The 23,870-nt window shown below is 35.5% G+C and overlaps 1 protein-coding gene across 1 annotated transcript in view; it reads left to right on the plus strand.

The window, feature by feature from the left end:
* GABRB1 (gamma-aminobutyric acid type A receptor subunit beta1) overlaps window positions 1-23,870 on the plus strand; it is a 367,325-nt gene that overhangs the window by 241,615 nt on the left and 101,840 nt on the right. Inside the window, exon 5 of the mRNA XM_036071963.2 lies at window positions 19,829-19,911. Coding sequence (XP_035927856.1) covers window positions 19,829-19,911 — 83 coding nt within the window. The remainder of the gene's footprint in view (window positions 1-19,828; window positions 19,912-23,870) is intronic.

The raw sequence follows: 23,870 nt of genomic DNA on the forward strand, positions 1-23,870 counted from the left end.
AAGTTAAATCATAACAAGACACAAACGATCCAAAAACCTGACCCTACCACTGCCTCAATTATTTCTAGCCGTGGAGCTTTTATAGACACCTACATTTAAACTATTTTATAGTTTTGTACTACCCAGAAGAAGAAATGAGATAGCAATGAATATTGATTGCCTTCAGGAGGTGGAACTCAGGGAAAGGAACTTCAGGGAATGGGACTCAAGGAATGAGGCTCAGAGAATGGGACTCAAGAATGGGACCCAGAGATGGGGTTCAGGGAATAGGACTCAGGGAATAAGACTAAGGGAATGGGGCTCAGGGAATGGGACTTTTGGGAATGAGACTCAGGGAATTGGACTCAGGGAATGGGACTCAGGGACCAGAACTAAGTTGTGCTGAGATTAGCAAGATCAGCAAATGAAATATATGGCCCCCAAATGCAGTGAGAAATGCTAAAACATTGTCATCTCTACTTTGCAGCTTTGTCTAGAAGTAGATCTCAATAGCACATGTGGGGCCAGAATAGGACCTAAAAAAATGCTAGATTAATAATAATGAAATGAGATTGTGGGAAAGTAAACACTTCAAATAATAACTGAAATTATGACTGAAAATTCTATACTGTTGTTGCTTAATATCTTCAGGTAAAGCACCATCAGGACTCTAATAAAAATAGGAAAAAATAGGAAATAGCTATTTGGTAAGAGTTTCGACCAGTGTTTTTGCTAAGGTTCATATATGTGGTGGAAAACAAGGAGACTGACAAATTTCCAGAGACTTTCCATAAAGCCTACACTTTCTGAAATATTATATTAATAACATTTTATCAATACAAATTTAATTGGGGGCAGAATAAGCACATCTTCTTACTTGTCAGCTGTTCACATGCAATTCTTACAAAATTACTTCGTGATTTTTTTCAGGGGCTCTCTGTGAAAACCAACAGATAGTTTTACATGTAAAAGATACAATAGACGTAGGTGTAGGCATCAGTATAGGTGTAGATGTGGATGTAGATATATATGATCTGAGTTAAGAATGGCAAATCAAAAGAGTTGTCAGAGATTTGAACATTTTTTTTTAAGTTTTGTATATTTTTTATTCAACATTTGTATACAAATACTTAGATTACTGGTCTAGTGAATTTTATAAAGTTGATTCTATACAGTGTATGAAGTCATTTTCAATTTACATGTTTATCATTCTGTTTATAAAATCATACATCGAAAGGAAAAAATATTACATTAAGTCACCTGTGTTGGAGTACCAAAATTTAGAGAATAAACATTATTATTTCCTGAATAAGCAATATTCAGTAGGCCTAATCTAACTGATTGTTGTACACACTTGATCGGCATATGAATATTAATTTACCTTTTGTGAAAAAGTTTTCTAGAATTCCATTAAGGGCATATTTTATAGACAGATGACTAAGTTTTTGTTATAATTATTCAAGTTGATTATACTTGCAAGCCAGATTCAGCACACAATTACCTACTTTCTTTTTTTTAATTTTTTTTATTGTTATGTTAATCCCCATACATTACATTATTAGTTTTAGATGTAGTGTTCCATGATTCATTGTGCATAACACCCCGTGCTCCATGCAGAACGTGCCCTCTTTAATACCTATCACCAGGCTAACCCATCCTCCCACCCCCCTCCCCTCTAGAACCCTCAGTTTGTTTTTCAGAGTCCATCGTCTCTCATGGTTCATCTACCCCTCCGATTTCCCCCCCTTCATTCTTCCCCTCCTGCTATTTTCTTCTTTTTTTTTTTCTTAACATATATTGCATTATTTGTTTCAGAGGTACAGATCTGTGATTCAACAGTCTTGCACAATTCACAGTGCTTACCAGAGCACATACCCTCCCCAGTGTCCATCACCCAGTCACCCCATCCCTCCCACCCCACCCCCCACTCCCGCAACCCTCAGTTTGTTTCCTGAGATTAAGAGTTCCTCATATCAGTGAGGTCATATGATACATGTCTTTCTCTGTTTGACTTATTTCGCTCAGCATAATACCCTCCGGTTCTTGAACATTTTTTAAAAGATTTTATATATTTACTTATTTTGGAGTGGGGAGAGGGAGAATCTCAAGCAGACTCGCCGCTGAGCCCTGCGCCTGACATGGGGCTTGATCTCAAGACCCTAAGATCATGACCTGAGCCAAAATCAAGAGCTGAATGCTTAACTGACTGAACCATCCAGGCACTCTGGGACATTTGATTAAGATAGGGTCATCGGTGCCAGATTTGGTTTTTTTTTTCTTCTTCTTAAATAATCAAGGACGTATTAAAGTAAATACAAAGCACAGAAAAATATGAGATAGATGTTTGCTTTCTAGTAGCCAATTACATAGAAGATAAAGAATAATCTTCACATTGTAGGAAAAGGCATTAATCAGTAAATCAATAAGCAAACTCATCTACATTAGTCGAACTTTGCTAAAATTTTAACACATTTCATAGCTTATTGTCAGATTCAGTTATTATAAATCAAGACAATAAAATTCACTTTCCAAGTTTGTTCTTTATCATGCTTTTTGGAACATACATACTCCTCATTTTAGCACAACGCTTCTTTATCAAGGGGTCTATGCAGTCAGAACTATTTTTATAATAACACTAATATGTCATCAAGCAATGCATTCATCACTGCTCTCTTAAAATGAATCAATAAATATGTAATAAATTTTTTCTCGGTTTTAATTTCAAATGTGGTAAATATTGAGATTTAAAGTATAAATGTATCAGGAGACCAAAAAATTTGAGAACCACTTGAGGCCTTCGGATAAAACTATCTTTTTTCCTTGAACAATGAAGACACAAATACAGGTGTATTTCTTTGTCACTACTACTCCTAGAATAGTCTTAGCTAGTCCTATTAATTATAACTGTTAACCAAGGAAATAAATGTGTATTTTATAAAAAAAAAAAAACCGACGACTAGGGTATGGAAAATTGAAAACTATCTATCCAACATAAGTATTTCAGGAGCCTAGCAGAGTTCATGAACACACATAGCACAACTTTTTACAGACATATACATCCTTTTAATATCTTTTTAAAGTGGCAAAAATAAACACTTTCGTTAAACTTTTCGTCAAAGCTATGGCCAGTCCATAGCATAAAAAAGTAAGAAGCAAAGGTATATAAATTTAAAAATATGCTCAGTAATTAATGTTTAAGGATTTTATTTACTTAGAAATTATCAGTAATGATTATCCATTAATTAACTTAATATCAGTCCAAGACTTTAAGCTAGATATCATGAAAATTATCTTCATGCTGACATATTATGAAACATAATTGTTGTTGAAATAAAGTTTGTCAGAATAATGATTCAATTTATTTGAACACAAATTTACATTTTTCATAATCTTAAATATTATATAATATGAAAGTTAGCTTATTTGTCAGTAAACTTGTATAAGTTTAAGGAAAGCAAACAAGAGTAGAATAAAATGTATGCTTGCATTGTACTTAATATTAATAAAATAGAAAAGGCATAGCTGTTTTATATTAAACCAAAATTATTGAGTTAAAGTCCACTGACCAAATATTTAACTTAATTAGGTGAACTTAGATCCTTAAAATATTTCTGTGTTAGCTTCTACAAGAAAATATTTTAAGGCTAGAACATTTAAAATATTAGAATTACAGTTTTCCTTATTTTCTAGTAATTTAGGAATATTTGATTTTGATTAGCACTTGTTTATCTAAATAAACCAATCAGGGCATATTAAAGGCTTTATAATCTAATTTATTAATACTCTCCTATAATGAAAGGTAAAGGCCCTTCTGAATTATAGATACAAGGACACAAAGATGCTTATAAATTCAGATCTATACTTCTGCCACAGGTCAAGGAATAATATTGAAACACAGAAATTCATGGTCCAGACATCCATCAGCTGCTTTCCATGGCACTGGGCACAAGATTCTTAATTGACTTGAGCTCTAAATGGACAAATAGATAAAACAAACAAAAAGACTAACAAACCAGACTCTACAGTGTCTCTCATCCAACAGAGTATAGAACTCTAACTCTATAATCCATTAACCTATTTACAGAAATCATTAAAAGGTCAGACCATGAAACCAAATTTTCAATCACTGCTATCGCCAGTGGGGAATAACGTACTGGCCATAAGCAAACGAGAAACAAAAATAAAACAAAAAAATCAGTATGGAGGAATAAAAAGAGAAACAGAGTCAACAAAGTTACATTCTTCGGTTTCATCTTAAAATAGATCTTAAGTAAATACATATTTCACCCCTGGGAGCCAAGAAAAAGATATGCCTGAGCTTAAGTTGCCTGGAAGATATCCTTTTCTGGTAACACATTTTGCCTGGCTCTGTTAGGTAAATCCGTTGGTCATCTTGATAGATTACCACCAAAACTGTTAAAGGACAATCATTTCAAACATAAAAAAACCATGTAAGAACATAGAACAAACGTGTGTCAACGATTTCAACAACTCAATTAATGAGAGAACTAGTAAGATATTACATCCAGTTCAAAAAAAAAAAGAGAATCCAAGGGGAAACTATACTGAAAAGACTGAAAAGACACAGCACACTAAAGAGAATTTACAAATAGATGGAAACTGGCAAAATTGACCAATTATTGACAGGGCAATAATCAATTACCATTGCACTTCAATGGGTAAGAATTGTTTGCATCGTTTTTATTTTTCTACAGTGTACAGAGTTGCAAAATAGCTGTTAGAAAATGAAAAGTAGATAATCCTGACCACTAGACAAGACATCTAGTAATCTTTCTGGTTCATTTCAAAATCTTTCCCAGGTTTCCCTACAAAATGAGAGGCCTTTTTGAATTACAGATACAAATACACATAAAGTACTTGTAAATTCAGATCTATGCTTTTGCCACAGGTCCAGAGTCAACAAAAAAACATAAAACTATGGTCATAATATGATTTCCTCCTCTAATGTTAAAGAGATTTCTCTTCTCACCCAAAAACAATTCCCAACATAGAGGGATACTGTGAAGATTTGGGGAAATAATATAAGTAAAGAGCATATGCTGTTCCCTCTCATGTTTCTATTTGCAGTATTAAATGCAACATGTAAATTTCTCTATTAAATAAAGCAGTTTATGTGTAGGAAATCTGAATGTGAAATATTGAGACATGACTCTTAAGAGGGAGATGTTATTTACACTTTCTTCTATCAGTAATACCTTCTGTTTACATAAATGATATTATAAGTCCTGAATGTTTTCAAATGTACCATTTATTGTAATATTACTGATGAGTATTGGTACAAGATTCATAAATACTAAACTAATAAACTATATTCAAATATTTTAAAATATATAAAATTCAAGACTCCTTTACTATGAAGCATTATGTTATTCAAATGCAAATTATTATGTGTATGGAATATTCAAAATTAGGTTCTATATGTTTACTGCACAATATTTTCTTAATAAATAATTAGAATTTAGGAATAAGTTTTAATGGTGGGGCACCTGGCTGGCTCAGTAGAGTGTGGGACTCAGGTCTCGAGGTCATAAATTCGAGCCCTACATTGGGCATAGAGCTTACTAAAAAAAAAAAAAAAAAAAAAGAATAAGATTTATTGGGTATAGCATTTTGAATTTACTTAGCAGGCTAATGGTCTGTACTAAAATGTAGTTCCAATTTATGCACTTTTTGTTTTGTTTTGTTTAAAGATTTTATTTATTTATTTGAGAGAGAGAGTGCCAGGAACTTGCAGTAGGAGCAGAGGTGGGAGGGGGAGGGAGAGGGACAAGCCTACTCTGAGCTGAGCACGGAGACCCTGGGCAAGTGGGGGGTGGGGGTTGATCCTAGGACTCTGAGATTATGACCTGAACCAAAACCAAGAGTTGGTCGCTCAACAGATTGAGCCACCCAGGTGCCCCACAAGCATGTTTAACTTGTGTGTGTGTATGTGTTTTAATTTTTTATTGTTATGTTAATCCCCATACATTACGTCATTAGTTTTTGATGTAGTGTTCCATGATTCATTGTTTGTGCATAACACCCAGTGCTCCATGCAGAACGTGCCCTCTTTAATACCCATCACCAGGCTAACCCATCCTCCCACCCCCCCTCCCCTCTAGAACCCTCAGTTTGTTTTTCAGAGTCCATCCTCTCTCATGGCATGTTTAACTTTTAAAGGAACTGCCAAACTGAGTTTTAAAGTGGCTGCATTTTTTACATTCCCAGCAATGTATGAGACTCCCAGTTTTTCAACATTTTCCCCAGTACTTGGTACTTACTTACTATCTTTTTGATTACAGTCATTCTGCAGGGTGGGTAGGGTTCTCTCTGCAGTTTTCATTTGCGTTTCTTAATAACTCATGACGTTGGGCACCTTTCCGTGGACTAATTCTTATGCCTTCTCTGATGAAATGTCTATTCAGATCTTCTAACCTTTAAAACATTGGCTTGTGTTATTATTGAATTGTAAGAGCTTCTCTATATATTCTGGATGCAATCTTTTATTGGATATGTAATTTGCAAATATTTTTCTGCAGTTTGTGGCTTGCATTTACACTTTCTTATGGTGTCTTTTGAAGTAATTTATGCAGTTGTTGGATTAGAGGGCTGCCCCATTTGTTTATTCATTTAAATGGTCAAGGTGCTAAAACAGTCTTTTGTTCAGAGTAATTAATTACCAGAGTTCACCGGAACTTTCAGGTTTCCATAAACCTGAAAATGATCATAATGAATTTTATTATTCTCGAGGTAATAGAGAAATCATTTTATGTTTAATGCAACATAGGCAAAGCTATATGTATAATTTCCCTTGTTTAGAAGAAAATATTTTAACTTCACAACCCATGTATGTGCTCATGTATCCTTTCTGAGTAAAGTATATTTAGAGTATTTTTGTTTTGTTATTTTTTTAGTTTGACAGGTGGTGGTGAGAGAGGGTATACTAGAAGAAATGTACATTTATTCACTCTGAATTTCCAGCGACTAAAACTTCCTTTGTTTAAAAAGGAAGGACTGGGCGCCTGGGTGGCTCAGTTGGTTAAGCGACTGCCTTCAGCTCAGGTCATGATCCTGGAGTCCCGGGATCGAGTCCCGGGATCGAGTCCCGCATCGGGCTCCCTGCTTGGCAGGGAGTCTGCTTCTCCCTCTGACCCTCCCCCCTCTCATGCTCTCTCTCTATCTCATTCTCTCTCAAATGAATAAATAAAATCTTTAAAAAAATAAAAAATAAAAAGGAAGGACTACTCTAAAAAACTACTTCTGTGAATTATGTAATTTGATTGCACTTGTCTTTTAAGAAATTAATGACAGCCTTCTTCAGGTATAACCATCAGTTAAGGATTTCAGTGTAAATGAATATAAACAGAGGTAAATGTGCATTGCTAATATTCAATGGAGAATGATGATGACAGTTAGAATTGCACTTATGCTATTTATACATAATTTACATACATAAGAACAACAGCATGTTACTCCTTTTATAAGGTATTTTTAAGTTTCTCCCTTTATGTCCATGTATGCTTTAGTTCTAAGTTATCTAAACATTCGTTCATTTTTCTTCACTTTTTAAACTGAAAAATCAGCCAGACAACCCAAATTATTAATTATTAACTGCCTACGAAGCTAGCATTCTAATGATACTGGTGTAAATTTAATGTTTTAATGATTAAAAACAGAAATCTCATGCCATGTAAATTCTTGCTTTTCACATAGAAAAGTCCAGCTCCTGGCCCATTCACCAATCACTAGAGAGAAATCTGACACAGATTAACCACTAAATCCCCTTCCATTCATCTATTTGGTAATGACAGTCCCTATTTTGCTCCTAGAAAGGAAACCAACTTTTTATTCCTTGAGACCCTGTGTATAGGTTCTCTCAGTAGCAAGGGAAGAGGGTGTATGTGAACCTATATCTACATTTGGATTATTTAATGCAAATACTAGTGTTATGGCTACTCTTCTCTCACATGGCATCTAAAAACCCTAACAGATGAGACATCCTATGACCCCAATAGGGGTCATGCTCAATTTAAGCATGCGTCAAAGCAGCTTCATGGCCCTAAAAAATTATCCAACTGACAATAACCGCTGGCTGTTTACTTAGCAAATGCCCCCAAATGATTTTTTAATAAGAAATTGCATTTGCATGGGTGAAATTGATCTTTATTTTCCATCTGTATTCCAAGCAACATTGATAGCCTTATAATAAAGACAGCACAGTGGTCTTTTTCTCTCTTCTCTAGAGAAGTAATGATTTCAGTATTTCCTGAAGTTGCATATTAATTCCATGAATGTATACCCTAATTCTGTGCCAGACACTGGATTGGACGCCAGTAAATGAATCGTTAAGAGGTGATTTCCCTTGTGGCACTTACCATTTTTCAAGCAGCCACGCAAGAAACAAAGAATCAAACAAACAGATGTATAATTGCAAATTGTGATTAGAAATATATGAGGAAATATATATGTTATATATATCATATATATGTGAGGAAATCTGTGTATGTTGGTAAATCTCTTAACTGAAGGGACTCATTTCAGAAGATTATAATCATCATCCACTAATAATTGCCAATTAGGTATAGAGAATGTGAAGGAAAGATAAACTTTGTGTTCCTTTACTTTTTTAATGGTGATTCTAGGATAGGGACAGGAAGGTGGCTATATTATACCTAATTCAAAACTTTTAAAATAAGAGTGTAAGTGGGTTATTTGAAGATTTATCTGTTCAGATACATGGACAAAGGAGGAGAGGAAGGAAGAAAGGAAGGAAGACAGAGAGAGGAAAAAAGATGGAGGGAAGGTTAAAAACCTTTCAGAGATTGTTACAACTCCATCTCCATCCCATCTTATCGCTTCTCCTTCCCCTACATTTCCCTGCTGAGACACTACTAAGCCAAAATTGCTGTTTATGAATTCAATGTATACATTTCTTTTTATTTTACTGCATGCATACACATGTGTGATTTCCTAAGGCATATAAATTGGTCTCGTAAAATTTTATTTTTTTAAGTTTTTATTTACGTTCCAGTTAGTTAACATACAGTGTAATATTAGTTTCAGGCGTACAATATAGTGATTCAACACTTCATACATCACCCAGTGCTCATCACAACAAGTGCCCTCCTTAATCCCCATCACCTATCCTCCCACCCGCCTCTCCTCTGGTAACCATCAGTTTGTTCTCTATAGTTAAGAGTCCGTTTCTTGGTTTGTCTCTCTCTCTTTTTTTTCCCTATGCTCATTTGTTTTGTTTCTTAATTTCCACATATGAGTGAAATCATAGGGTATTGGTCTTTCTCTGACTGACTTATTTCACTTAGCATAATACTCTCTAGCTTCATTCACGTCATCGCAAATGGCAGCATTTCATTCTTTTCTTATGGCTGAGTAATATTCCATTGTATATGTAGCTTTTTGTAGGCATTTTTCTATTTTTTTCCTCACACAACATTATGCGAGATATCCCCATGTTTATACATGTAGATCTAGTTCATTCATTTTAACTGCTGTCAGGTAGTCCACAGCCTATACACCAGAGCTGTGTATCCCTTTTGCTTTGCTGGATAGTTGGGCTATTTACCTGTTTTTTACAGGTATTACAAGGAGTCCTTGATAAACACTCTATTTTTGTCTCCTTGTGTACAAGTGAGTAGGCATCTAAAAGTAGAATGGCTGGGTCATACTGAACTCTCCAAAATTTACCTCTTTAACATTATACTTATAATAAAATTAATAGAAAAGAAACCTTATTTTATTTTGTAGCTCCATTTGGGGAATTTATGCTTATAAAAGCACAGAGACAAAAAACAGTGTTTTATTTTATTATTTTATTTATTATATTTTATTACTGTAATATCTGGAATGCTTCATCATTAACTTGGAAACATATAAAATCCTCTTTCTATTTTGGTCTTTCAGAATACATAATCACCTCTCAACTAGCTTAATTTTTTTTCAAGTTTTTACTTAAATTCTGGTTAGTTAACAGTGTAATATTAGTTTCAGGTGTAGAATTTAGTGATTCAATACTTATATGCAATACATCATCACAACAAGTGCACTCCTTAATCTCATCACCTGTTTAACTCATACCCCCACCCACCTCCCCTCTGGTAACCATCAGTATGGTCTCTATAGTTTGGAGTCTGTTTCTTGGTTTTCCTCCCTTTTTTTCTCTCTCCCTATGTTTGTTTGACATGGATGGAGCTACAGAGTATTATGTATTTAAAAAGGAAAAGAATGATGTCCCAAGCCCTGCTTTTCTACTGAGATAGGGAGCTGGAAACTTTGCACAATTTATACTCCTGTCTTACTTATATTCACTTTGGGTTTTGCTTTGTTTTGTATTTTTCTCAACATAAAGCCATTGTCTTAAGACACTGTAGCATTTTAATGCTGTATCACTGCTGAACCTTATTTTACTCCATCAGGAATACCATTTCAAGATTACTCTGATTACCTTTCAGTAAATGTGTGAGCTCTTTGTTTTGGGAGAAATCATCATATGGCAAAGCAACAGAGCATATTTGCAAATAAGTCAAAAAAATTATTAATTGTCAATTGACAAAAAGATAAAGAAGAGGTGGTGTGTGTGTGTGTGTGTGGGTGTGGGTGTGTGGGTGTGTGTAGTGGGATATTACTCAGCCATCAAAAAGAATGAAATCTTGCCATGTGCAATGTGAATGGAGCTAGAGTGTATTATGTTAAGTGAAATAAGTCAGTCAGAGAAAGACAAATACCATATGATTTCACTCATGTGAAATTTAAGAAATGAAACAGATGAACAAATGGGAAGGGAGAAAAAAAGAGAGGAAAGCAAACCATAGAGACTCTTAACTATAGAGAAAAGCTGAGGGGAGGAGGGTGGGAAGATGTGCTAAATTGGTGATGGATTTTAAGAGGAGGACCCTTGTTATGGTGAGCACTGGATGTTATATGTAAGTGATGAATCACTAAATTCTACTCCAGAAACCAATATTACCCTATATGTTAACTAACTAGAATTTAAATAAAAACTGGAAAGAAACAAAGATCTATATTTTCACTTAACATACACCAAGAAAAAAATTAATAATTGCGAAAGATCCACAACTTTGCTTTACCTCCTAATTCTGTCTGACTCCTTGTTTAAATAACCTTCACTTATTGATTACCAAGTCATAGTCTTCCATTCAAGGTAAACATCTGACTTTGACTCCAATTTTTAAGTCCCTTCTCATTGTTTAAGGGCGAGTTATCATTTTAATTCTTCACAGTCCACCACAGAAATTCCTGATGATCAAATTAATGAGAATAAAAATGCTCTGATTTGGAGGAGGTAGCCATATTTTTTTCAGCCCCTTAGCACAGGTCTCAGCTAATCATTATTAGGAAATATTAAACATAATAGAAATTTAAAGGATGTTCTTGTAGTCCACCATTATATGAATATAGTGATATATTTGGGAAAAGTAGTCTGTCTTAAACTCAGCCAGACATCTAAGGTAAAAGACGACTGAAGTTGACACAGGATGCTTGACAAGGGTCTATTAATTACTCTTGCCCTGTTATTACCTTTTTTTTTTTTTTTTGCTCCCCTGCCCCAAGACTCTCTGATTTATGAACAGCTTTTCATATTCACAAAGTGGTTCATGAATCACCCTATCCTGACAGAAATGAGTAAAAATGAGCTCATTTACACAACATTTGGTATGTAGCTAATTACCTGAAAACAACTGCTTGGGATTGTACTGAGAAGGGTGTCATTAACATTCAGCAGTAAGAGTACAAAATGGAGAAAAGAAAGCAGAAACTTGGAATGAAATAAGAAAAAGTAAAAATATAAGAGTAGCCATGAGAATGCTATTTATTCAGCGTGGATTTTTTAAAGCATAACCAAAGAGTAATTAATGATGCCATCCAAGAGGAATTGTTAAGTATCACAAGTTATCTATATGACAAAATCTTGAATATCCATTCAAAATATGTTCATGGAGACTATTGCTAACTTATGAAAATTCTTACCTTCAAGGTTAACCAAAAAGCAACAAATGAAGTTGTTGAATACAGTGTAATTTCACTTTGCTAAACAATATACGTAAAAGAAAGGAAATTAATGAGATTGCGGTAATGAGATTATGTATCATTTGTATTCTCTTATCTGTAATTTTCTGTATTTCCCAGATGTTTTATTATGACCATGCATTAATCTTACAATGTATTTGTATCAGTAATCTTATATGTATGTATGTATGTATGTATGTGTTTGTTTATTTATGTATTTAGAAGCACATAATTTAAAAATAATAATAGCTAGGGTTAATTGTGTGACTACTATGTACCAATCATTGAACTTATGTGTGCATATAATAACTCTCTTCTCTTTCCCTGTTCCACACAGCATCCACCTCCATAACACCTCTGTTCTTGGAACATCACCAACCCAGGTTAAGGCATCTTTTGTCCAAATTGCCACCAACTAAATAAGTGTAGGATTGAACTCGATTCCTTCTGAGTGATTTCCATGCTCTCTTGATAAGATAAACATTTCTCTAAGTTAAGATATTTGCATGTCTAGAAAAATGGCAAAGATGGCTTACCCAATAGAGAAGTAAGCATACCATGTATGGCTATTTTGTGAAACCAATAGACAGTGGTTGTATCTTCTATATTCTGAGACCTGATGGTACTAAAAACAACTCCCCCCCCCCTCCAAAAAATTATGACAGCATGAAAGTGAGTTGGATATTTTTAACAACTGTAGCCTTGATGCTTACAGGATTGCATGATTCCTGGTGCATCCTCTATCATTTGTACACTCATTATTGATTGGGTAAAGTATGTTCTGACTTACTGATGAATCATTTACTGATAATGAACACTGCATATATATGGTAAGGTCAACTCTTAGTATTCTTTATATTTTTTTAAATTTACTTTACTGTCTATAGGAGAAATAACTCCTACGCTGAACCAATAGCTCTCTGCTTAGATTTATTTGGCCTGAATATAGTAACTGAGGAGAAAATAAACCTCAGGTCGTGAGTCTAGCCTATCTGAATGTGAATCCCAGTGTTACCATTTACAGATTATGTAAACTTGGAAACATTTCTTAACCCCATTAAGTGTCAGTTTCTTTTTCTTTGAAAATAGCGTAAAAATGACATCAACATAATAAGGCAGTTGTAAATAATTAAATAATGCATGTGTGGTAGTCAGAATAATGGTCCTCCAAAGATGTCCATGTCCTAATTCTCAGGACCGGTGAATATGATCCCTTACGAGTCAATGGGACTTTACAGGTATGATTAATTTAAAAGTTTGAGATGAGATTATCCTGGATTATCTGGATGCATATAAGGTAATCAATCATGAAGTTTCTTATAAAAGGAAGGCAGGAGAGTCAGAGAGTGAGGGGATGTGAAGACAGAAGCAGGGATTGGAATGATGGTCTTTGAAGATGGAGGAAGGGGCCATGAGCCAAGGAAGGCAAGCAGCCTCTTGAAGCTGAAAAAGGCAAGAAAATGGATTCTCCCTTAGAGCCTCTAGAAGGAGCACAGCCCTACTAAAACCTTGATTTTAGGATTTTGCCCCTCCAGAAATGTAAGAGAATAAATCTGTGTTGTTTTAAGCCACTAAATTTTTGGTAACTTGTTACAACAGCAATAGGAAACTAATATAATATGCATGATGCTTAGCATAGTGTCCATCATATAAAATTCCAACATAATATTAGCTAAGATCAATCTGTCCCTTAAGATCTAGGTAAGAGTAGCTTAAATCCACAATCCATTATTTGTGGGAGTCCAATGCCTTCCCAGGATTGCTGAGGTTTCCCAAAGAGCTTACATGATTCAACCATCTATGGCTTAGAATCTTGGCTGTCACTGAATTGGTTTGATTTATAGAGTACTGTTCCATGAATGCTGTCAAGATATGGAATTCAGCCCTTTCCGAGAATAAAAATAAAACATTTACAGAAGGCTTTACCCTGTGTGTGTATGTGTGTGTCTTGGTATTGATTTAGGTGTAGAGAAAAATTTATTATCATAGTAATGCAAAAATTTTTAATTGAATATTAAATATAACTGTTTTTTAAATTTTTGCTACTTCCTCATTTTCCTTCCCCACACTTAAATTACTCTTAAATCTCACATAGCGGTTTTATCTCCTTTCATTTTCTTATCATTCATGTCTCACACCTTCAGGATTTCACCTTCAAATACCAAGGCATTTTCCTAAACATAGTAGCCACCTAAAATAAAATTTGGTGCAAACTATGAAAATAATACCTATTCTTTTTATCCACTCAGTAAGTGTTAGCTAAGGAAAAAAATCTATGTACTCACTAGTTATGACTCAGGCTAACCCACCCATCTTCCCTCATCAGTTTCTTTGGGTGATACACCTAACATAGATTAAAGATGCAGCCCAGAGACCAAAAAGGCCATTCTTCAAACCAACTTCACTAAGTGATGCTGATATCAACCTTTAACTGCTACTCACCATCAATCTCACCAATCTTAGGGGTGTCATTTCGATTCAACATTTTCAGGCTCCTTCCTCATATTTTTTTTCATATAAATTCTATTAAATAGTATAACTTTGCTCTACAGGGAGCTTGTCCCTGTAGAATTGAAGATTATAGGAAAATCTCAGTCATATGTACATAATTTGTTCATTAATTTGAGTTTACATTGTTTTAATTTGTAAAAGTGCTCTCTCCATATGTTTATGTGTGTACTTATGGGTGTGGGGAAGACTGGATTTTAATCTATTTATAGGCCAGGACTTCCTGGATTGTATTTTTTCAGCAATGAGAGTCATACTACCCTTAGACATCAAATATACATGATTTGCAATTACAGGGGCTCTTAAGGTCAGTGACCAAACAGCATACACCTTAATAAATGACTACTACAGCAACATGATTCCCATTCAGTCCAAAGTCTCATGGGACCATAGTTTCTAACTAACAGCCTATTATAGTGTTCTGACCTAACCTTCAAAATGTCAATAAATTGGATTATAATGTAAGCCATTTGAAAGGTCTTTGAAAGAAGACAGCTGAGTGTTATGCTGTCATGAAACTGTACCTCTGGGAAGTCTGTGTTCAGAGAAACAGTCAGTTAAGGCTTTTACCTATAGCTGGTACTACTCTATTGTACTCGCATTTGCTATCAACCAATAATAATGTCTTCACACACTCAGAATGAATGACTTGGGTGTGAAAGTTAAAAACAAAATTCAAAAACCACTTCAGTCTTGAAGCTCTCAACCCAGTCAGTTTGCAATTTTTGGCACCTTTGATTCCATAGAAGATTTAGAATTTCAGGCTGCTTCAGCCACACTGAGTACATTTCCATATGGATGTGTTAATCAATTGTGGAGGTGACTAACCACTACTGAGCAATTACATCTGGCAAAGTGAACAAATGGAAACATTGGAAACAGTCATTCTTAGAGGTATTCATTGTTGCTTCTCACCCAGAAGACAGAAGAGCTGATGCCCAGGGACATTTCTCTTTTTATTGATGATCCCGGGAATTCTTGCTCAGCCTTTTTTTTCTCACAAAGAGCTCAGGACACTCTACTCACTTAGCCATAAGTATTTCAAAATCTAGAAATGCCAAACCCTTAAATTAGCAGAGACCAATACTCAGTTACATACATTTCTACAGGCCACAACATAAATTTATGAATTCCTGTGTATGTAGGGGTCCCTGCCTGAGCTTCAATGATTCCTTCTTTCTTGAGATAAGAGACCTTTATGGGTCCCTGGTGACAACATTTATATGAGTGCAACTTTCCTTCCAGCATTTACTAAATAATTTGGAAGAGTTGGCACCTAATCCAAGTTGAGCCAATGAAATCCTCTTGAGTATTTGAAATTTGGAACAGAGAGATCCCAAGAAGGAAGTTATTTCACTAATGTCAGTGTTCTTCAGAGAAAGTCAGGCACTTTTCACAGCTCTAGTTCCTAGAGCTAGTTCCCTTTTTGAGTTGTGATTACTTTACTTTCCTTGGTTTCATAATGAAACTTGAGGCAGAAGTAAACTGGTCCAGGTGATACTAGTTGAGAAATCATTAGATCATGGGCAAGCCTCTGGTGTGATATATAGTTTCCCAAGGTGATTATCAATTAGATATTATATCTATTGATTGCTAAAAGGATTGATCATAACAAGTAGCAACAGTAAATTCAGTTATGCTTTAAAAAAGATTTTTTTTTTTGGTCACTCACAACTCTAGGACACATATCTATGAAACATTTGTTATTCATTTATATACAATGCTTTGTTGGCTTTTCAAATTGCTTTGTAAAAATCCCAGAGCTTCACAACATGGGAATCAGTAATTCAACAAAAGATGCATGTCCTTATTCTGATATGATGTGGTTCACTTACTTGATGACACATGTCTGAAAATGAGGTCAATTAAGTGAGGTATGCTGACCAAGAGGGCTCAAATGATGCTCTCAAGTACCCCTAAAGCTCTTCCATAGTTCCATAAATATTTGATTTTAATTTGATTTTTAAATATTGTAATTATTTTAAGCTATAATAAGAAGCGTACACACTGTAATGCATCCTATGCCACATTTTAATGCATTCAAGACCATCATAGTATTAACTTTTGCTACCAGATTAACTTATGCAGAGCATGAAGCAACAAGTAAAGCTTCCCTTTAATCCATATTGAACACCTGCCAGAGTCCAATCATCTAGGGATGTATCTGAACCTTTGTAAAAGTGTGATTGATTATAGAGGAGGTTCCTTGATAACCTGGGGGTTCCCCCCTGCTAATTCAGGGAAGCCTATAGCCAGTCCTGTAAGATTTTAGAAGCAAATGTTTCCTTCCTTATTAGGATTTTTTGATACTATACAAATAAAATCCAACACAAAAATAATTGGTGCTGAGAGAGATATAAGATCATAATTCTCACTGTACCCCCTGCTTTCAAATTCTGTGCTCATCAAAATAGATGTCAACATTTGAATTTATAAGGTAATTTTATATTAACAAAATACGGCTTTCATTTCATTTGTGTTTTATATATTGAGGTTCTCTAGAAGATTTCATTTTATTAAAATTATCCTCAGAGGAAAAATGTTTGAAAACCACCATTGTAGCAGGGTTTCTCAACCTTGGCACTACTGACACTTTGGAATAGATAATTCTTTATTGTTGGGTGCTATCCTGGGCATTGTAAGATGTTTAGCTGCAGCCCTGGCCTCTACCCACTGGATGCCAGTAGCCAGCCTCCGCCCCCGTCTGATGATCAAATATATGTCTCCAGATATTGCCAAATGTCCCCTGTGGGGGAAAAAGTATCCCTGGTTGAGAATTACTGGCTAAATCATAGGGCTGGCCACACTATTAATTTCTAGGAAATGTTCATATCCTCCTGAATTTTTTAATTCATAAGCAGCTATTAAACAAAGAATATAGTAAAATAGATGGGTGATTTTTAAAGCATTTTAAATATTCATTGTGCCATCTTATTGAGGATATTTGAGATACATGCAGGCCATAAAAATAATGTTGTGGAATTGTATTTCCAGACAACAGAAGATAATTAATGATATATTATTAAGTGGAAAAATTAATTCGTGTGATAATGGGAGTGGGAAGCAATAAGGAATCTGGTAAAATACTTTTATGTGCTAAATTCCGGAATACAACTAGTTTTCACATTTTTTGTAAAGTACTTGGAAGAAATTTTTAATTGAATTTTAAAATTCCTTTTGCTCTTATATAAAGCTAAAATAAATCTGATTAAATTGACCAACATCCTGTCTAAGAAAGGCTTCAAAGGGAACATGCAAATGTTCATCTTGGTAAACTTCCATTTTTAAAAAACATTTATTTATTTATTTATTTGAGAGAGAGCACAAGTGAGGGGAAGGGCTGAAGGAGAAGGAGAGAGAGAACCTACAGCAGACCCTCCCCCCGCCGCCCCCCACTGAGCACAAAGCCCCCGGGGCTTGTTATCTCAGGATCCTGAAATCATGACCTGAGCAGAAATCAAGAGTCTGCCACTCAACCGACTCAGCTACGCAAGCGCCCCAGACTTTCATTTTTTGTAAGGAAAGCCAAAGAGAAATTGGAAACAGTTAGTGTATTTCCTAATAATGTTTTTAAGAAGGTGCCTGTTAGGTTAACACAAATGACCAAAATAATAACTCATCTTAGCAGCCACAAAAAAAACACATAGGTTTGAGAAACACCTTGTTGAATTTAAATATACTGTTGATGGGAGTATAAATTAGCACAACCTCTATGAAGGGTGATGTAGCAAAATTTTAAGTGTATATACCATTTTTTCTAACAATTCCCGTTCTAGAAACAGCCAACAGATATAGCCAGACATAGTAGAGTATATTAGTATATTCAGAGCATCTTCATCTGTAAAAGTAAAAAAATAGGAAATGATGTAAATGCCCACTGAAGTGTCATTCGAAAAATAAATCATGATATTTCCATACAGCTGAACCTGCTATGGTAAATTTTTTTTAAGACGGCTTATTATTTACTGACAAGGAACCAAATCCAAGATGCATTGTTAATGAAAACAAGCAAGGTTCAGAACAGGGGACATAGTAGATGTTATCTAAGAAGTTTCCCCCTAAGAAGACATACCTGTCTTCTTTTGCATACAGAGTATTTATGGACAATGTCCAATGTTGTAGCTCTTGGAGATTAAGGCAGAAAGGAAACATAACTAAATTTTAATCTTTTGAATTCTTTAAATTATGGTTAGACATTACTTTGTGGAGAAGGATCATGTAATTTGTTTTTTAAGAAAAGTACTTTGTCAATTCCTAAGTGATACCAAATGTTTGTAAGCATGGACTAACCATAGGAATTTAAGTTACTCTCAGACTCCACATTCTAGGAAACTTATACAGGCAAGAGAAAATGGAGGGGTAATAGAAACCCCAGTAGGATATCTAGAGTCAAGGTCCTGGGATCTGCATAAACAAATAAGCTGAGCGGAGAACAGAAGGTGGTAAATATGGTGTGAACACCAATCCTAGGATAGTGTTTCCTTACTGGTTATACGTTACCTGCTGAGTATAGGTAGGTGAGGATCTCAGAGATGAATCCAACAAGTCTCGCTAATAGTGGGGAATGAATGTGAGGCCCCAAATGTCACGGAGGATGGGTTTTATTGTTTTTGTCATTTTTGTTGTTGTTTTATTACCAGGTTATAGTAGGAGAGGGAGATAGGTTTTGATGCATAGTGTTGATCTCCTCCTACTCATAAGGCCAGACTTGCTGTAAATATTGTCACAGACATTGCTTTAGTAAGTATAGGAAGGACCATGGGATAGTAACAGCTGTAACATGACCATCATTTGTGGAGAACTAAGAATGGGCCACCAGGCTAGGAGTTTGAACACATTATCTCTTTTACTCCTCATAGCCATCCTTTGCAGTAGGTGGTTTTTTTTTTAAGATTTTATTTATTTATTCATGAGAGACAGACAGAGAGAGAGAGAGAGAGGCAGAGGGAGAAGCAGGCTCCCCCCTGAGCAGGGAGCCAGATGCGGGACTCGATCCCAGGACCCTGGGATCATGACCTGAGCCGAAGGCAGACGCTTAACCATCTGAGCCACCCAGGCGCCCTGCAGTAGGTGTTTTGATTGATGAGGGGACCTAGGCTTATGGAGATAAATAAGCCAGAACCAGCTCACACACCTAATGGCAGCAAAGAAAGACTTGATCTTAATCTGCTCACCTTCAAAAATTTTAATCACAAAATTTTGATGTCAACCAGTAAACATGATTCGGGGCTGAGAAGCCTGGAAATGAAAGTCATCATCCTTATGAAGCTGTGTTTTCTCTCTCTCATCCTGACAGGATCACAACCACAGCTGCATGTATGATGGATCTACGAAGATATCCTCTGGATGAACAGAACTGCACTCTGGAGATTGAAAGTTGTGAGTTACTTGGACAGGGGAATGAGAGGGATGTTTGCTTGACCCAATTAAATTCAACTTTGTACTGAGTAATTGGTACTGAGATACTTTTAGCTACACCACCCTGCCAACTTTTCAAGAGATTCACAGTCCAGTGACATCTTCTCTCGCATTGGTGGCTCAAGGGTCCTTTCAATGCAGTTATATTTTTGAAACGTTAGAGAAAGTCCACTTATTTTAGCTGGACATTTTACGAATGCATGCTTTTCTCTTTAGAGTGGAGTTTCCCCCGAGGCCTTCTAATACCCAAGCTGCATTAATAAGAGAAGAAAAACATTTTAATATGAAACGACCTTGTGAGATTGTTTTTGGTTCTATAGTCTGTGCACCTGAATGACTGTAAATTGTTGGCTTTTAGAAAAACAGTATGTTAGAGTCTTGTGCACATTGTCTTTCTTCATGGGAAGAACAGGATGATAAATGGTATTCATGAGGCTTGTGCTTTGGGCCAAAGACTTGATGTTTTTCAAGTCTAGTGATTGATTTTTGTTTGTCTTCTTGTGCTGTTTTTCATTGATTGCTTTCTTAACAATTAGAATATTTTAGTCACTAATATTTAATCTTATTGACTGTTTCATTGTTTCTCAGCCATCAACATGCAGGCAGTTGAGCCCATTTATTGTGAATACCAGGCCTAGGCAATTTCCTGGTTTTCAGGGGCACAGAAGGGTGGCAGGAGGTAATTCAGAGCATTATAACATGGCTTAATGTAATGTGAGAAATAGATATTTATTTAGATAATCTAAAATAGTTCTAGATCTAAATATCAAAATAGCAAAGGAAAATTTCAGGTGACCCTATAGTATTATTAAAGAATAAATGTATTCACCAGTGTCTAATTATTAAGTAATTACATTAATTTTCTAGTTTTAATATATATAGGCTTGGAAATAAATAGAAATGTTTATGTAGAAAGAGCTGTATATTTAGACATACATATTGATCTACTCCCACTAGAACCTGGAATGAACAAGATCATTCATGAGCTATTCTTTAATTAATATTCTAATTTTAAACTACATCGTATAAATAAGTTGGTTGAAATTATTGATGGTGACTTTTGGTTTAAATGCCAATGACAACCAAATTCAAACCACAGGAATGAAATATGAACCCAACTATTTATTAATGGCTGTGATGTGTAATAAATTAGGCTGAACTTTAGCTTTTAGAACTGATACAGAAAGAGAAGGATGAATTCATTACTCATTCATACAGGTTGGCTTTTACTCTTGACCTCTCTTCCATTGATTCTACTGATTGTTACCTTTGCTTCTGTGTTGGTCAGCATTAGGATTTGACAACCTCTTGAAATTCCAAGGTTTTCTGGTTACACCATTCAATTTTAACTTGAATTGTTTCTGTGTTGTAGATTGCAAGTACTAAAATTAGCAGCATTTTCTCACAAAATATATATTTTATTTTATAATGCATATCAAGTTTTCCTGTTATCATAGGTTTATATTTTTCTTTAAGCAGGGGATTTTCTTTGTTCAGACTTAGAAAACAGTTGACTTTTAGGTCCATTTATCATATCATATAATGACAAAAAAAACTGTAAATGAAGCAGAAATTAAACATAACTTTTGTGGGGTGGGGATGGGGGAAGTCCAAGCAACCTGATAGTCCAAAGTTATCATAAAAACGATGTCAGGCAAAAGGGGGTGACCCGAGCATATCATAATCATTGAAAGAATTCAGTAAGATGCAATCAGTTGTCTGGATAGATGGATAAGGCATAGTAATTAGGACCCTAAAATCAGCTAATATGTAGGAATGCAGGCAGATGGTGACCGTCATCAAAGTAATCCAATAGCAGTTCACAGAAATCTGGTCCCTAAAGATATTTACCTAAAGTAAAGCAAAACTCAGGCCTGGAGAACTGGTGCAATGTGGAGTCTATGAAGGCAGGAACCTGGGAGAAAGGGGGTAAAAAACGGAACTGTCTTCTACTTGCCAAACAAAAGCTAGACATTAATATAACACCTCTGGAATGTAAGTATTTCTAACAACATTTGAGAGAGTATGTATCTGAGGCTCAGAGAATTAAATAACTTACCCAGGAACACAGGGCAAGGATAGTGGTAAAATGGGGATTCAAACCCAGATGATATACTTTCCATCACAGAATCCTGCAGTCAGTAGGTGAGCAAGGCAGCAGAACATAAATGATTAGAAGCGTAATACCAATTGGAACCACTCAGCTAGGTTGAGGATGCTGAATCAACCAAAGACTGGTCTGTATTTCCTAAAATTATCCCTGATAAATAGATCTCAGAAGCTGAAGCAGAATTTTGCTTTTAGATCAAAGGTCAAATGATTGCAACTGTGGAGAGAGAGGGTAGACAGTCTGTGGATGCAGGCAACCGAGTAGTCCTTGATTCCATTGATGTTAACCTAAAAAAAAATTTAAAGGCCTCAAATAACAACATTGCCTAGCTTAATATTTTACTTAAAATGTATCCCTTTTTAATTAACCACTGTAAAGAGATTTTAAATCTTGAGAGTAATAACTTCAAGTAACTAACTAACATATGGCAATAATATCCCACTCCCCCTGCTTGTGTTCCCTCTCTTGCTGTGTCTCTCTCTGTCAAATAAATAAAAAATCTTTAATAATACGGAGTTTGAATGAGATTTGCTTGTTTTTGCCTGCATACATAATCAATATGTTGCTAAGTATCAATAAGTACTGAATCTGTCAGTCATCTATTTTTTAACTCTTCATGAAGAGACCTGTATTGCATTATTTGCTGAAACAGCTCTCCCTGAACTGACAGTTTATGAAGACTATAACTGAGCTTTAAAGTGATTACAAATGAGAAGCTCTAGTATTAGTTGTGAAATAAGAATGATAAAGTGGACATTCTGCCAATGTAAGATTGCACGAATCACACTTTTGTGACCAATAGAGTGGAAACTTGACCTATCTTACAAAATTTACTGGCTTATGTTCTCTTCCATCACCATCCCAAGGATGGGGAAATGTTTTTCTTGGTTTTGTCCTTTGAGACAAATTAAAGATGTTTTGCTTTACTTTAATGTCACCTAGTCAAGTAAAATTGGAAAGGCCATAAAGCCTTGTAAAATTGAAAATTTACTTGAACTTGGAGCCCATTAATAGCTTCTTGGCCCTGGGCTGCTATAAAATGAGTTAATGGCACATAGAAAATGCAATCAAGGAATTTAGTATTAAGAGGATTTGGAATTTGAAATCAATAAAGCTATCATGTGAAGGCTTGATAGCCACAAGCTTCCTGGAGATATAGAAAGGGTTTGTAATAATAGTTGTGGAGGATTCAAGTGCCTTTTCCCATTCCTTGCAGCAACAATTGAGGAAAATCTCAGCAGATAGTGTTACCTCTACCCAAAAAGGTAGAAGCCATTTCAGGTCTGAAATCTCCTAATGGTCTCATCTGTCTTCTTCTAGACTTCCTTATATCTTCACCATGCTGAGTTAGCCCCCTGCCTTTCAAAGGAAGAGGTACTCCTATTCCCTGTATAGACTGATCTGACCCTTGTGTTCAGGATTCCATCTCTTCCTCCCCTGGGAATTGATTTTCTCAAGTTCACACGCACTTCTACTCCTGCTCTCCTAGAGCCTCAGCCTCACCCTGTCTGCTACCTCTCTTCACAGCCTGAAAACTCTTATCATAAACACCTCTGCCCTATGCCCACATCTCTCCTTAAGCTTTTCTTAATCTCTCTGCTTTCTTTTTCTCCAAACTGCTTAAAAGATTGGTCTATGTCTTGTCTGTTGTCTAACTTCTTAACCCACTGTAACTTGGAACCTGCCTACCCATCTCCCACCTCCACTGGCAGTGTTCTCCGAAACGTTACAAAGGGCCTCTCTTTACGTACCATCTTTATCTAATAATCCCCAAATTTATAACTCCAGCTCAGATATCTTCGAAGCCCCA

Source organism: Halichoerus grypus, chromosome 3 (assembly GCF_964656455.1).
Source record: "Halichoerus grypus chromosome 3, mHalGry1.hap1.1, whole genome shotgun sequence".
Classification (NCBI taxonomy): Eukaryota; Metazoa; Chordata; class Mammalia; order Carnivora; family Phocidae; genus Halichoerus; species Halichoerus grypus.